Source organism: Hyalella azteca, unplaced genomic scaffold (assembly GCF_000764305.2).
Source record: "Hyalella azteca isolate HAZT.00-mixed unplaced genomic scaffold, Hazt_2.0.2 contig10650, whole genome shotgun sequence".
NCBI lineage: Eukaryota > Metazoa > Arthropoda > Malacostraca > Amphipoda > Hyalellidae > Hyalella > Hyalella azteca.
In genome coordinates this window covers 79,987-96,879 of record NW_025940680.1, presented here as the reverse complement: position 1 = coordinate 96,879, position 16,893 = coordinate 79,987, and the positions used below count along the sequence as shown (strand labels likewise).

The 16,893-nt window shown below is 37.8% G+C and overlaps 1 protein-coding gene across 4 annotated transcripts; it reads right to left on the bottom strand.

Moving 5' to 3' along the window:
• LOC108681741 lies at window positions 1–16,792 on the bottom strand. 4 transcript variants are annotated; one of them, XM_018170810.2, is made up of 15 exons: window positions 16,584–16,792; window positions 13,566–13,723; window positions 11,589–12,673; window positions 11,130–11,226; window positions 9,792–10,675; window positions 8,480–8,574; window positions 6,779–6,882; window positions 5,775–5,932; window positions 5,035–5,203; window positions 3,956–4,064; window positions 3,228–3,346; window positions 1,940–2,103; window positions 1,599–1,669; window positions 1,013–1,135; window positions 1–651 (listed from the first exon to the last, which is right to left on the bottom strand). In XM_018170810.2, the coding sequence occupies exons 2-15, from the start codon at window positions 13,670–13,672 to the stop codon at window positions 556–558; spliced, it is 3,381 nt and encodes a 1,126-aa protein (XP_018026299.1). In that variant the 5' UTR covers window positions 13,673–13,723; window positions 16,584–16,792; the 3' UTR covers window positions 1–555. The 4 variants fall into 4 exon arrangements, with proteins under 4 accessions (XP_018026299.1, XP_047738480.1, XP_047738482.1 ...); XM_047882524.1 differs by having other exon boundaries at window positions 16,588–16,792; XM_047882526.1 differs by having other exon boundaries at window positions 16,609–16,792.
• Window positions 16,793–16,893: the final 101 nt, after the last annotated feature.

Below are 16,893 nucleotides of genomic sequence, written 5' to 3'. Positions count from 1 at the left end.
TTTATTGCAATTAAAAATACAATTATATTAAATTTCTATCAAGATTAGCGTTTAACCAGAGATGACGTAAAACTCTCGTATTTTACGCAGACACTATTCCTCGCCTACAAAAAGCGAAAGAAAAATGCAAACCATTAATTGAGGAACAAACCCCTTAATAGCTATTATTCTACATGCATAATAAACTTGTGCAATGTGCATGCAAACACTAACTGAAATATGCGGTAAATGTCGTTTCCTACAGATCTACAATTCCTTGAGTCACAGAGTGACTCAGCACAAATAGAAATTTCTCTGAATTAGTTTTTCACTGACGTATCCAGTGATTACAAATGAATATAATTAATACTTATCCCTCACCATGCAGAGCTGTGCCACAAATTTCCTAAATACCTTAGATAACAACCCTGTTAGGAGGTCCAATAGTGCACTTGCCTCATAGCATTTTCCCTTAAATTAGCCCAGTGGTTGCATTATTTACAAGTTTTCCAGCTTACAGTCTAAGTTTTCTCAACAGTGAAAAAAATATTTAAGTTAGGAGTTCGCGTTCTGGGATTAAAATTTGCTAGTGTTGACAGGCAAAAAGAAGCTGAGGGCACATGCGACCGATTGCATTGCTGCCGCAGCTGCAGCTGGAAACCAGGCACCAACCTGCCGTTTAAAAATAAAGTTTTCCATGAGCGTAAGCGCCAAAAAATATATAGATTTGAATCTATTGATATATGTTGAAATATTAATTGTATTGAACGGTCCTAGAAATGAGCCGGTAATTTTCTACGTACTCCGCGCCTGCAATGCCAGAAATTCGCTGTGTACATCTTTTTTTATTGAATCGCAAAATAATTCGCTACATATAGTAGTTACATCAATAATAAAAAATGAATTTATCTATATTGTTTGATGCAAACATTGTTCAATTTTCCTCACAGCTCATTCACAACATAAATAGTATACGTATATCGCATTACTATCTAATAAGAACATTGATGAAGCTACAACGCTACCAACTCACTCTAGCGTAGGCATCAACGAGCAAGAAGATCACGCGCCCTAAGGTGGCAGCGACGTAGCAAGACGAGACCAAAACGCAGCGCCATCTGCCGCACGGCGTGAGCACCGCGTGAACTTGCAGCGACTGAAATACAGAAAACTGCGTTCAAAAGTCTGCTTGGAACGATTAATAATTCATAGACTAAACGTTCTTTGGTCGATATATGTTAACTTGAAGCCTAAATTGCATTATTACCAACGTGAAATGAAGCAAATTATACAATTACAGCATTGCATATATTGCATTGCACACCTCAGAATGATTTGAAGCTGAATATATAGAAAGACTTCAAGCGTTAGTTACATACCTTATATTTAATTTATATATAACATTAAAATAACTAGGTGATTTGCCCAGACAAATGATCAAAGCCACTTTTCGCCAAAACTGAGAAATTATCGACACAATGATTGTCAGAAACCAATTAAGGAGGAAGTGCACTTCGATTATAAAACCAGAACCTATCCTTAACAGACACAGGTTAAAGAAAATGGAAAAACCAATTCCTAAGTTAGTAAGCGCTGTCGAGGGTAGGAATTTAACTCACCAGCAGGGAGGCCATGGAAAATATTGTCGCGGTAGCTAGGAAGCAAAGCAACACCACATCGCCATGACGATCTACGAGACATGGACGGCAAGCAGGATTGTAATGGAACATGAATTGTTCCTTAATAAAAACTTCACGTGAATTTGAAAACTTGTCTCACAAGAAAAATTCTAATTTTGTGAACTCAGTCGTTATGTTAGGAGCAAAATTTATGACACAGTGAATCAAATTCATTAAAAATGTATCCATGAAAATTATTTTCTGGAATTCTCATTGTTATCATATGGGAATTCTTAAATTACAGCGTGGTTCAGGCTGAAAAATCTCGAAATTCCCCTCACCAACGGCTATGAAGTTCATCACTAAGCAAGCAAGTGATAAGATGGCTGATAATGAAGATAAAACAGCGTGACGGTAGCGCATCTTGAAGCTGGTGAAGGCGAGTGCCGTGACGGAGGCCAAGATGGCGAGGGCTCCGAGGGCGACAAGCAGGAGGAATGGAGAGCTGGACACGCAAAATGGAGAAGGTTGAGTGGAAGTTAAGGAGAATTAAATAAAATAAAGCAAAATAGTATAAAAAGCAGAAGAGCAATATTTGAACTGAAAAATGAGCAGCAAATAGGGAAATGGCGCAATAAGCATTTGATTACTAGTGATCTTGGTAAGAGATTGATTTCGGGATGGATGGAATGGATGTGTAAAAATGAAAAGGCAAATAACGGTAATATGAGACCATCACATAGTATGTGAATGAGAAAAAAGACGTACAAAACGAGCTGAACTCAAAAATATAAACATAAATATGCAAAATAACTATGAAGTGGGAATATGAAAAAGAAAAGCGAGAGAAAGTCTGAACTCATCGGTTATATAAAATATCTCAGAACTGTTATGCGCAGAATGATTACTTGAACTCGGTGCAAAGAGTAAATATGGATATATGCAAATTGTGGTACACCTGATTTTGCACTTCCCTCAGGAGCTCCCTGAATAATAATTTAAAAGGGTTAACCATCTCACTATCTCAATTTTTTTCATGCAGATCTTATTCGGAGAAAACGCAGTTCTTCATGCAGAAGCTAAAATAAAAATTTATACTATGGAAATTCACAGCAAATGTGCAAAAAACTAAAAATCAGTAGAGAAGATCATTTATCTTTATCTACCTATTCATTAATTTTCATAGCATTATTATTAATACCAATAACAGCAGAATAAAATAGCCTATCAATAATACGAATAATGAAATGCTCGCTAAAACAATGAATATATTCATTAATATATATCCAGAGGTGGCAGTAGCGCGCTGCATTTTCTGTAGCGGTAGCGGTAGCGGCGCTACATTTAAGTAATTGTATCGGTAGCGGTAGCGCCCGCTACATTTAGAGCATGTAGCGGTAGCGGTAGCGCCCGCTACATTTAGAGCATGTAGCGGTAGCGGTAGCGCCCGCTACATTTAGAGCATGTAGCGGTAGCGGTAACCGCTACATTTCAAAGTAGCGCTGCCCAGCTCTGTATATATATCATAATTGACTACACCTACAATTTACATACACAGGTCAATTTAAATTTGGTCAATTTGAAATTGTAATTAAACACAGGTTAATGCACAGGACTGTGCTGTCTTACTCAGGCAAGCGCAGTACGAGGTGTGGCTGTAGGAAGGCTGCAGCGCAGCCGTGCAGCAGCCACAGCAGCAGCAGCAACAACAACTGCCAGCACTGCGTCGTGCTTGAGCCCGCCGACTTCTGTGTACAACAATACGTTGTACTTTAGTACTCAGCACTGCTTAACTAGTGAACTACTACGCAGTACTGCTTAACTACTGAACTACTACGCAGTACTGCTTAACTAGTGTACTACTACGCAGTACTGCTCAACTAGTGAACTACTATGCAGTACTGCTTAACTAATGAACTATTACGCAGTACTGCTTAACTAATGAACTATTACGCAGTACTGCTTAACTAATGAACTATTATGCAGTACTGCTTAACTAATGAACTATTATGCAGTACTGCTTAACTAATGAACTACTACGCAGTACTGCTTAAATAATGAAATATTACACGTAGTGACTGGTTAACGTAAAGTACTCTTAGTGGTATAAGTTACAGCTACAAATGAGAGGCACACAAATAACAAAATTCATACGTTCACATTTTCTGATTAGTGTATTTCTCGACTCATTATTATGAACCTAAGTTTCTTGATTTAATAGAGATAATAGACGATGTGGTTCGTTTCAACGATTTAACTCCATTCACTCGGGAATCGTTTCTAATTGATCAGAATAAACAGCTGGTTTTTATAATAAAATTAATTGAGGTGTTATATCGATATTAATTCAACATTACTTCGCTGGCGGAAGTTGGCGACATTTCCAGACGAGCATTCAATTGATTTGCTGCGCCGCTCAGCTGCTTGCTGCGCTTAGCAGGCGGCAGCGGCTGCGCGAGAACGAGCCTGCGAAAGAAAGTTTAGTTATATTAGTCAAAAATTTAAATACATTATACCAGCGGGAAGGTCGAAGTCGCTTTAATAATCGTGCTCGGAATCATTTGGATAAAATTGATTAACTATAACTATATTCCCAATGAGGTGGATGACCTTCATGGTATTGGTTGTGAAAAACGGATTTTGATAGAAAGGCGTATATTAACACAATTTTGATGGTATTTATATGGTGTGGATGCGTACTCGACTAGTGATAAAAAATTTCGAAATTATCGATAAATTTCAACTTTGTTTCTGATCCATTATTGAATTTAACTTAATGGCTGCAGCACGAACAAGTTTAATCAAGGTTGACTGGAGTTGATAAAAAATACCTATAGCAGTCACATGTTCTTCAGTGTCAAGCAATAGTAAATTAATTATCAATCTTCTCGTGATGAAGAATATTTTCTTGCGTAGTCAAGTGAGAAAACTGATTATTCGGGAGATTCGATGACTATTCGGTATTACCAGGTGAAAATCATGGTTTCAAAAAATGAATAAACTTTTACACTAGTTAGAACCGAGCGGAGAAAACGTATATTCTAAAAGCTCAATTTATTTCAAGTTACTTGTAAATCTCAAAAAGCCAGAAGTAAAATATTGTACTTTTCTTGGCACGTTAAAGATACTCGGAGTTCATGGAATCGAAGAGTTTAATTTCATTGTTTAGTCCATACTGCTCGTAGCAATAGTGTTTACAGCGGAGCATATTTCCCCTATTCGTTTTAGCGCATTTTCTCATTTATCGAAAAAAGGCGCTATTGTGCTCGTCATGTCCGTCCATCCGTCCGTCTGTCTATCCGTGATTTTACGTTTACGTCGACGAGAAAATGCGCTCTCTGTCACTCACTGCAGTGAGTACCGAGTTATATTTTTTGATTGAGCTCTCTGTCACTCACTGCAGTGAGTACTGAGTTTTTTTTTATTGAACTCTCACAAAGATAGGGGAAGCAGGAGGAAGGCTGGGGACGTGGCGATGAGGAGTAATGGCTGCCAGTGCCGGTAGTGGTCCCCCGCCAGCCCCGCGGTGATGGTCCCCAGGCCGTGGGGCAGCAACGTCGCCAGGCTCACCGGGGCCACCATGTCCACCGGCAGCGCGTCGGCCGCTGGCACAAAAACATTTTTGGTAAAAAAATAGAACTTTTGGTTAAAATAGAATAGAAAAATATTTTTTGGTCAAAAAATTTAACTTTTGGTTAAAATAGAATAGAAAAATATTTTTGGTAAAAAATAGAACTTTTGGTTAAAATAGAATAGAAAAATATTTTTGATCAAAAAATAGAACTACTGGTTAAAATAGAATAGAAAAATATTTTTGGTAAAAAATAGAAATAGAAAAAATAGAATAGAAAAATATACGTTATACATTATAGATGAATATCAGTTATGTTGACAGAAGTATATTGATTTTTTTTCATTTATGTTGAAAGAAGTTTTAAATTACTTGAACCAATCATTTATTGCAGGACAATTTTTAAAATATGGCTACAGGACATTTTTAGTTACGTGGGCGAAATATTAGAAGATGAAATGCTAAAAGATCTTTTGAAATATACAATCCATTGAGGAATGAAATTTGAAGAAATTATACTGACATTTGGGTACCAGCATTCAAAATGTAACTAAATTTTAAAAATCTACCTAATATCATGAGCTTCTACTAATTACAATCATTACCCATAATGAGCAGAATGAAAGATAGTGATGATAGCGCCGCGTTAAGCACCGTCCACGCCAAGAGCCACCACAGCACTGAGGGCGCAACCCACAGACACACGCAGCTACAGACGACGTGCAGAGCTGCGCACAACTGTGCGCCTAGCAAGCGCTCGACCCTGGTGCAGAGCAATGGCATGGATAACAATGCAATGGCATGGATAACAATGCAACGGCGTGGTTGAAAATGGCATGGAATGGCATGGATAATAATGAAATGGCATGGATAATAAGGAAATGGCATGGATAATAAGGAAATGGCATGGATAAAAATGCAATGGCATGGATAACAATGCAATGACATGGATAACAATGCAATGGCAATGGCATGGATAACAATGCAATGGCATGGATAACAATGCAATGGCATGGATAACAATGCAATGGCATGGATGACAATGCAATAGCATGGATGACAATGCAATGGCATGGATGACAATGCAATGGCATGGACAAAAATTGCAATGGCATGGATAATAATGAAACTGATAACACTTATTTTTAGACAATTTAGCATATTACGCAAAATTCGTAAATTTGAACAATCTATAATGTATGTATAAATATAATGTATTTCACTTCAAGTTATTTAAATATTTGGAGCAAATTACGTAGACTAACTTGCTGGCGAATGTCATTAAAAATAAATAAGCAAAATAAATTTGAATGAAATGACTTCAAAAGTTGCTATTTAGCTGCAGTCGACCAACAATTGGGCGAATATTAAGCAATGTTTGAATGTATTTATTTGTCAGCAATTAAATTCACGCTAGTCGACAATTATAAACGAAATGATCTGTTCAGATAAAATATTTACCAATTTAAAATATAATAACTCAGTTCTTGAATCTCATGAGAATAAACAGAATATAACTAAGGTTTAAAATTGAATCTTTTGAGAATAAACAGAATATAACTAAGGTTTAAAAATATAAAATAACATGCAATAAAGAAATAAATTGAACCTGTCAGCCAGAGCCGTGCCAGCGAGGCCGCCTAAGGCACCGGCCGCCGCCTGGAGGCTCTGGATGAGCTGTCGCAGCCACGACCGTCCGCACACCACGTCGTACTTAAACGCAAACAATCGTTTAATTCATGGCGATTTAATTTATTTCATTTACCAGATTTAATAACAGATATTTAGTCCAGGTCAAATTTAACCGAAAACAATCATTAACACGTTGACTACGAAGTGGTACATATGCGTACCACGAAATGAATTTCTCCAGGACGTAGTGGTACATAATTCAGGTTGCCTAAAATTGGCCAAATCCGAGAATAAAAAAGGCAAAAAAAGGCCAATAACTCAAAATATACTAGTATATTTGTAAGTTCCACTATAAAAATTCCATTCATTTTCTTTTTGCAGTATTTAAAATTTAATTAGGAAGTACCCCCATCATAAATTTTAGCCGGCCAACGCAACTGAGAAAAACGAAATCACGGAATTTGTCCGGAAAAAATGACCGTCTGGCAACCCTGTTTAAAAACAGTACAAAAAATGAAATAATAGTACAAGATGAAGCAATCGTAGTCAACGTGTTAAATTCATATAGATTTAATTTTATTTAATTCATTTAATCAATTTAGTAACAGAAACTTTAGTCCAGGTAAAATTAAATAGCAAACAACCATTATGGTGCTCATCACGTCTGAATGAAGCATGTACTAAAAGAAGTCAAGTTATGAAAATGTCGAGCGAGAAACTAACAGAATGAATTTTAAATCACAGCTGCTCAGAAATGCAGGGAAAAAAATGGTAAAATGAAAATTTATCTCCTTCAAAAAGGTTGAAAAAAACTATTGGCAGTTTACTCAATCAATTCCAAAAAATAAAAAATAGACCAAATTGCCATGCTTGAAATGCATAAGATGATAAGCACTCAATAATGTATCAAGGAAATTTTAGTTACTGATATAAGGCTACTGAGAGCATCGCTTGATGAATGAACGCTCAAGATTCAGGTAAGTGAATTAGGATCAGAAGGAACTGGAAAATTTCTAAATGGAATAACCGAAAAATGGGCATCGTGCCCATTTTTCGATTAAAAATCGAAAATGGCTGATTTAAGGATATGGTAATGGATAAAATGAGCAAGTTGATTTAATTAGGAAATCATGTTGATGCCTCAAATCTCAGTTAGAATTATATATAGTGATCTTGGAAATCATTTAGCCGATGAAACTGGAAAAGAGATTAGTTCATCATAAAACCCAGTTAAACTATATTAATCGTTCGAAAAAAATGTGTAGTCCAAAACATTGAATTGACAGCCAACGATAGTCAGCAACAACGGGCAGCAACATAATGAAGATTTACGTTGCAGTGAGTGTTTAGTTAAAAATAATTTTCTGTAAATAAAATAGTTGAGCTGCAAATCCAATAATTTAACACTAGAATAAAAATATTGTTATTGGACCGAGGAAGTAACACTCCAATGGTTTATTAAATTACTATTATTATATTATTAACAGCGAAGTAAGGAATTTACCAACAAATGAAATGTCATTAATGTCCGGAATTCAATTTCGAATAACACTGTCTTCATATCTAAATGATTTTAGGTAGCCGTAATTGTATCGCAATAGTATAAAATTCAACGCAAAACAACTTTAATCGATAACAAAACGACGCTATGGCATGGCCACGAAGCCGTAGGACTCACGTGTGATACTAACGTCTCCCGGAAAGCTCTCATGTCGTACGAAACGTTGGGGCATGGATCGAAGTCTGTTTTGCGCCAGATGTGACCTGGTGTGCCTACACAAAAACATGCCCCCAAGAACATGGGAGTTAAAAAAAGGATGTAATAGCATATGAAAATTTGTAAAAGTCAGATATTCTGGCTGCAAATACGTTCTCTCGCCGTACGATGGGGTTTAAGATGCTAGAAATAGTGATATGGCTAACAGTATTTAAGCTTAAATGACATTGCACGGAAAATGATACGATTCGATTTTTTTGAGCCAGAAAACAGTGAATTCACCATGAATGAAAAAAAATAGGCCACTGACCCACTTTCATCTCGGCCAAAGGGGAGTAGCAGGTTGAAAGGGATACACTTAAATATTGATAATTTACTCTGGGACTGAGCAAGATTACATATACGATTTGATTTTTAGCAGAATAATTAAACCAAGATAAGTTCCCACCATCCTTGACTGAATTTAAGCTCCGGTAACTTCTAGTCAAGCATCCTTACCCCTTTGAACGCCTATTTCGAGGCGCTCTGGACTTTGTCGCGCTTTAATGAACATTCACACTTATTGTCACTGCAAACCTATCTCCTCCTAGAGTTTTGAAGCTACAGCAATGAGAGATATACCGTTCGATTTGCAAAGAAAAGATCTACAGAATTGTACATGCGTTTTTCTGATTCCGTTTTAGTTTGGATTTTCTTCTGTTCAAAAGATGAAAAAAAAAACAAATTGAAAAATTTTGAAAATATTACGAAAAATGCTCCCACTCCCACAAAATTGAAAATTTCAAAAAAACGTAAACACAATTTTATAGATATGGTCTTTGCGCATCGAATGATATGCTTCTCGATGTTGTAGCTTAAACATCCTAGGAGAAGATAGATTTCTACAGTACCTTTTTTTTGGCCGTTTTCCAAGAATTTCACGTTTTCTTTAATTTTTTTTTTTTCGAAAAATTAACACGCACAAAAAAGTCTTAGAATTCGGTTTTACATACGCGGATCAAGTTTCGGAGTGATACGTCTCTAAATAACCGAGATAAAAATTGGGGCAGTCGCTCCCCTAAAATTGAAGCAATATCTTCAATATTCAAACTAATTTAAATGAAGAAGATATTTGATATACACCATAATATTTGATATACATCATTTGATATACACCGTTTGATATACACCATTTGATATACACCATTTGATATACATCATTTGATATACACCATTTTGCCGTGTCGTAATCATGCGACATGCTGCAATAAATGATTTTTTCGAATTTACTCACCAATTTCCACCGAGTTCTTATTCTGAACTACGAAGAATTTGTCTACACCAGCCATCCGATCGATGTCATGGTACGTTGTAGTGTTTGCAATAGGAGTTTGGGACGCGTAATCTTTGTCAGGAAGTTCAATATATTGACGATTCTCTTGCGCTGGATAATTTTGCCCGAATGTTAATTCAGATGAATTGTCAAAGAAAGAAGCCGAGGCAACGGATGAACTTGGCGATGAAAAATTTACATTATTCTTTACATTTTCGAAGGTTTGTGGAAAAATTTCTTGTTGTGCCGAGTTCAAGATTGAAGAGGAATAGTGGGAATTCATTGAATCCGTTTCAATGTAATTTGTTACATTGACACTAGTAACATGATTTTTTTCAGTCTCAGCTTCGAACAAAGTCAAAGTCTCGTTTGCTTCATATGCTGCCTGGCGTAGACTTTCTTGCGAGTACGGCGGAAAATATCCCTGCTCTTCAATTGCTTCATAAGGAGCCGTAAAAAACGGTTCATTTCCTGCAATATTTTGGACATTTGTGTGCTGACCGCCCTCAAAGTGACTCACGTCAGGCTTCTCAGCCAAATCGTCCACTAAAACTTCAAAGCTTCCGATTCGCAAGACCAAAATCTCATCCTTGGGTTTTTCAATTTTTTTACTTTCAACGATGCCAGCTTCTTCAAAATCCATGGAATTCAATGAACTGTGTTGAGGAAAATTGGGCGCTTGTAGAGGAAATGCATCGGAAACCAACATTTCTTCATAAGAAAACGAAGTTTCCGATGCCTTAGACGAATTATTTACCACTGATTTGTCACTGTTCGGAATGATGCATGAAAAGTTATTCCGCAAGGGCACGGCGAATGAGCTAATCCGATAACTGCCCGGGTACCTGGGAACGTCATCAGATACTTAATAAGCTTTTAAACTCTAACATCTTTATGGTTATTTTCACGGAAGGTTAAATTGCTTTTTCAGGAAAAATGCGAGGATGAAACGATGAAGTGTAACTTAATAAGTTAACTAGGCTCAAAGGGATGTAATACTTGAATTTTCCGCTATCATTATTACAATAGCGACGACCCTACAATTATTGTGACGTTAATGAAGACTCGACAATTATTGTGACAATAATGGCGATACGACACTCAGTTTGACGATATCGAAAACCAGAGAATCATTGTGATGAGATTGAAGACCCTTTTATCATAGTTAAAGTAATCAGTAGTTTTCCCAATGATTCAGCAATGAGTTTACGAGGCGCGCGAAATGTTAGGCAGTAATTGAATTTTAAAAAATGTCCCAACGATTTGCATTACTATGTAAATTTCTCGTAATTGACTGACGCAATTTTAGGCGCAGGCTGGAGAGACGAACATTCGTATGGCAGAGGGGCGTTGATGAGCAGCAGAGAGTTCGACACCGCGCCCACGCAGAACCAGGCTGCCATTTCAGAATTAAGTTGCATTAAAGTACGATAAATGACATGAGAAGGAATACCTAATTCAGCAAAATATCATAGGATATTAAAACGAATACAATGAAAATTTTAGAAGGCAATGAGTGAACTACTATAAAAAGTAAATTGAAAAATGCGGAAACATGTTACATCGGAGAGCAGTAGCACGAGTTGTTTGACGTCAAGTCGTCAAGATCAATCGGATATAAAATACGGACAAGGAACATTAACAAATATTTGGAGTATTTTTAACAAGTCAAAAGGTTTTTAAGGATCTTCATTCAGCAAAATAACCTTGAGTGAATCTTTTCCATCCTAATAATAGTTCTGACTATTCAATACTCACCAATTACGAGGGACAAAATGAGAGGTAAGCAGCGTGTGCTGAACCCCTGAATGGCGTGACCTCCCTCATCGCCACGTGCCTCGGTTTGTTCGCTGCGAGTCTCTTGACCGTCCCTTGTACCTTCCATCATTGTATCCTCGTAAGCCAAGTTCACGATCCCAGTGAATATCGCATCGCGTCCACAACTGGAACTATTTCTAAAGCTGGCCTTAGATTTGTTGGAATTGGTGATATTATAGCAATCTATGATGGTACTTTCATCACGAAAATCTTGAAGTCTCTTTGATGTGCCACCTGCTTGAATATTCTTTGACTGAAAAATGCGGTTGAGTTTTCCGCTAACAATTGTTCTTATTTGGTGATTCGTGAATCTGGAGAGTAATTCATCGTCTTCAATTTTGTCCTGATGAGCGAGCTCAGTGTTGGCAGGATGTTCGGAGAAACATGCTTGATGTTGCATCGTCTCCACATCGGACACGTCTTTCTGCTTCCGTTTTACGTCACAGGATTCCACTACGTCAGGCAAGTCCCAATCTTCGTTATCAGGAGCTGCGTAGGAGCATTTGATAAGCTTTCGCCTTTTCCCAGGGTCTCGGCAAACTTCGATGACCAAAGACAAGTCTGGGTTGAAGTTAGTGGCGTCGAGCTGGTATCCTATGACTTCGGGACTTCTTACGCCCGAACTGAGAGAACAGGAAATTTCTGTTAAGGAATTTCTAGCTATTATGCTGGTTTTATCTTCTGATGAAATCTTATTTAATTCTTGAGTTCCGCGCAAGTGACTTAAAGCACCCCGTTCTATATCTCCAGAGTCAGATTTCGCTGCAGACACTTCCTCATTTTCTTCCTGATGGCGTTCGAGATCAAAATCACACGGCTCGGTGTACGGACCCGACTCGAGACTAGAATCAAAATTTAGTTTTGAATCTGCAGTGATGAGAAATTCCAAGTTCTTCGTCTTCTCCCCTGAAAAGGTCTGGAAAGACCGTCTGAAATCACGTACTTCACTGTAGTCCGACGTTCGGCAGAAGGGAGTTTTTTCAGCTGGCCGTTGGTTATATAGCAGGTAGTCCAGAGGCAACGACCTGCATTCGTCGAGACAGAGAAAGTATCGAGATGAAATTAGATCTTTTCAATTAGCGGGTGCGAAACTAAGTACTAACTGCTGACAGTAATTCAATAGGTTTATTGAAAATTTAGATCTCGCGCAGTCTCTGAAGACCTTCAATGACGCATTAATTAAAAAGTCAGAGTTTCAGAATTGTTTAGGCACTGAAAGAATGCATGTACAATTCTATGACTATTCAGAAGTGAACAAAATTACCTCGCTTATCTCATGAGGTGGACGGATTAGGGAATATCATGAGCAATTCAAATACTGTTCAATAAAAATTTGTGAAAGTTTAAAGAATAAATTCACAGTCATGAAATCGATAATTGGTCGAAGTTATTATAATTCATATATATTTAGATCCCATGAATATCATCGATGTTTGAGATGCTCTCTAGTCGCAGTACGTTCTCTCAAAATAGGTGCACATTCTATACACCAAAGCGGAGAAAGAATGCTTGACAATTCGAGGAAAAAGATCATGAGTTACTTTGTTGAATGAATTTTATTATAACTTGATGAGAGTTCGCTATTGAGGTTTCGAATGAACTTTAATCAAATTCCAGCAATTCAATCCCTTTGCTCGTTGTAGATAAAACTGGCTTGGTAGGAAATACGCTTGGAATTATTAAAACGTAAATGCAATATTCTTGGCAACCAGGATATAACTCCAGCATACTTGCCATTTCAGCACAACCTGAGAAGCTCTGTTAACCGCAGTAAACTTTTAGCCTGCCGGGTTTAATATTACTATTCATCGAAAAGACATCCCCGTAAATGCCAATTCAAACATCTGCTAAATTAAAAAACCCAACCATATCCTGGTGAATAGGTATGATCCCAAATCAAGATCCCTCCACACTCACGCGACGGAGCAGCTGTCAGACTCCGAGTTGCTTCTTCTGCCGTGCACGGAGTTGTGGTCGCGTGGGGTGCCCGGTCGCTGCGGCGAAGACCGGGAAGAAGGCGACATTTTTAGCGACTACAAAGCCGGGCAGCCGAGATTAGACGACGGATTGTAGCGCTGCGAAAGAAATTCTGGTATTTTATCCCAACTCAGAATCCCATTCAAGCCCGAAGCACAAGATCTTTAATACGAGATTCTCCCTTGACAAATTAATTCACTGATCATAAATTCCACGTGCCGAGATTAATTTATGGAGCAAAGTCAGTCTTTAATCATAGTTTTAATGTTTAAATATAAGATTATCAAGGAAATAATGATTAATACGACTCAAGTAGAGAATAATTCTAAGAATGCCCTTCTCGCTGGTAGATATGAGAAATAAAGCTCATAATCTGCCACCAGATTTTACGAATAAAATAATGATGTGTAAACTTTCCCGCCCAAATTAATTCTATGAGAGGTTTTATATCATGCGATTCAAAATTGGAATCGGCGAATCAGTTTACAGTTACATTATTATCCAATTTGTGGTCTTCATTGTTTATTAGCTAAGCACAGATTTATCCTTGACACGTTAAATGCCACATGTACCACCGGTGGCACAAAACAAGCTTCCAAATAACACCATATGCTGGCAGTTAACGTGTTAATTGGCAATGAAAAATACGAATTAAAATTAACGAGCTGAAAAAATGTGAATGAATGATAATGCGCGGGAGTAAATTTTTTTATTCCTCAGGTCAAGTTAGCAAAAATTAAAATTTTATAATTCATTGTAATTCCAATTTGGAAGCATTATTACACTAGTATTTTTAAGACACTATACTGATACAGCACTGTCACTGATTCTACTTGTGGAAAGCTGGGGGCGAGAATTTCAAAAAGCGTTTTGATATAAAATTCTACGGGAGTACAGAGGAATGGTCAGTCATTGGAACTGGGGCACAAGCGAGGGCCACAAGCGAGGGGTACAAGCGAGGGGTACAAGAGAGGGGTACAAGCGAGGGGTACAAGCGAGGGGTACAAGCGAGGGTACAAGCGAGGGGTACAAGCGAGAGGTACAAGCGAGAGGTACAAGCGACGGAACAAGCGAGGGGTACAAGCGAGGAGAACAAGAAAGGGGAACAAGCGAGGGGTACAAAAATGCAGGATATCGTCAGTTATTCACGCTCACGGACAGTAAATTTGATGCCCCTAAACAACTTCGGTGGCTCACGGAACTGACGTCGTAAAATACCTGAGCGCTAACAACCCAGGCGGGGAGTTAGCCCAGGTTCAAACTCTCGCGGTGTCATCTGACGCAAAGTTTCAGGGGCTTGAGAGTTGAGACTTGTGACTAACTGACACTTCCTTAATAGAGGAGCGTTGAGGAATGCAGGGAATTATAAATAGTCTTTCAACTGGGAGAATATTCGCAGCAAAACGTTCTATCCTATTCAATGTACATAACTAGTTATGCTTAATGACCTGAGTTCTGAATCTTCGATTTTAAGCACATTTGGGTGCTGGTAGAACAGCCTGGTGGTGGCTTGTGGACCAATTTAACGCGCAACTTGGTTAATAATGTTGCTTCAGAATACCATAAGTCACGCTTTAACACAAATTCATGATCAATTCAGTAGAGTAAATGTATGTCATTATTCCAGCGAAGTACTTGCCAACTTCTCATACACACAGAGGTTTTCACACCCGTGTATAACTGTTCGAAAAATTCATTCAGGTATTTTAAAATTCATATTCTTTTCAATGATTCAATTATTCTAACAATGATACGATAGAATTCCGAAATTTCATCATCAACCACTATTAACCCTTCATGTATTCCAGCACAGCAAAGTAAAGAACAAATTTCTGTGAAATTCCTGAAAGTCTCAAGCAATCCGAGACGAAAGGTAAAACGTTCACTACCTCTGTTCGTAAATTTATTAATTTTCCCACTACGTAGAACAAACTATGGTAAATGAAGCTAGATTTTTGATATTCAATAAAAATTTTAAAGTAAAAGAAACTCAATCGGTATTATTTTCACCGTTTGATTGGCTTCGTACCTCACCGTTAAACGGTCGTTTTGTTTCTTGTCCAGATTAAAAGTTGGGCCATAATACTAAACTTGAGTCCAACGCTCGCTAACTGCCAAGACATTGTAGAAGCTGCGCGGCAATTGGCCCGTGAACTCGCATTGCTGCAATTATTTCCAGCGTGAAACCTCAAGTAATAGCTCCGGCCAATCAATAGGCAAGTTTCAATTTAAATTCAGTCTCTTGAATCTGATCCAAATTCTTATTGGTTCTTACGTATACTACCGGCACCTGATGAAAGACTTCACCTCAATCGAGGTGGAGCGATTGGCTGAATATTAGTGCGTAAATTGAAACGCTCTTTCAGCGTGGGGATGAACATTAAAAAATCTCTCAATGTGCAACGAAACGTGTGGATGCCTCTGTGAAATATTCACCATTAACTTCATTACCATGTTCAAAGCAATACCTAGACAAAGTAACAAAAACCTGAACTAAATTTTCTCATTTATCGTTATTGGCATCATTCGATTCATGAAGTTGACGCTCAACTCATGAAGTTGATTTATGAAGTTGACGAACTCAAGTCGGCGTGGCCGTTGCATTTAATTACCAGCCGCTGATTTAAACGACATGGGGCCAGTCATATTAATTTTTATAGAATCAATAATGATATTGCTGAGCATTTTACATGAAACTTGGATATTCTCGTTACATTTTACTGAAAGCATTGGTTATTTCTACAGAAGGTTGCAGAGTTAAGTGCAATGGCGACTTTTAAGTCAATGACGGCACGTGAAACGTGCCATTCAAAGTGGCAAGACACAAATGGTAGGGTTATTTACAGTTGCACCGAGGCTTTAATCGAACAAATTTTTTGAAGTAACCTCAAATTCTTCACAAGCCGCTATATAAAAACTTGAGATCTATATTTCTAAGCTCCCAAACTACGTACTTACTTACACGAAACACCCATACAGTTACATTTTATTGAGATTCTTCTTCTACTTCAGAAGTTCTATTGTCTCGGGCGTGATGTATACTCGAGAATATATTATTTCTTAATGGAAGCTCTCAGGAACGTTTAACCTCTTTTGATGCCACACATTAATGGATTGACCGAACGCAAAATTCTATTTTTATATCGCATAAAAGTTTTGATTGCCCAGTCCAGGCAGATTACCCTGCTATTTAATTTCAAAATTCTTCGAATCGAGAATTTTCCAGTAACGAATGGCGGAAGAGTTGAGCATTTCCGGGAGGTAGAGC

What these genes read in the sequence shown, in the direction of transcription:
- LOC108681741 (XM_018170810.2), bottom strand. Translation starts at nt 13,672, where the DNA reads ATGTCGCCTTCTTCCCGGTCTTCGCCGCAGCGACCGGGCACCCCACGC. An exon ending in TCTGACAGCTGCTCCGTCGC is followed by an intron (nt 12,674 to 13,565) that starts GTGAGTGTGGAG and finishes CGACGAATGCAG; the next exon opens with GTCGTTGCCTCTGGACTACC. An exon ending in GGGAGACGTTAGTATCACAC is followed by an intron (nt 6,883 to 8,479) that starts GTGAGTCCTACG and finishes TTTGCGTTTAAG; the next exon opens with TACGACGTGGTGTGCGGACG.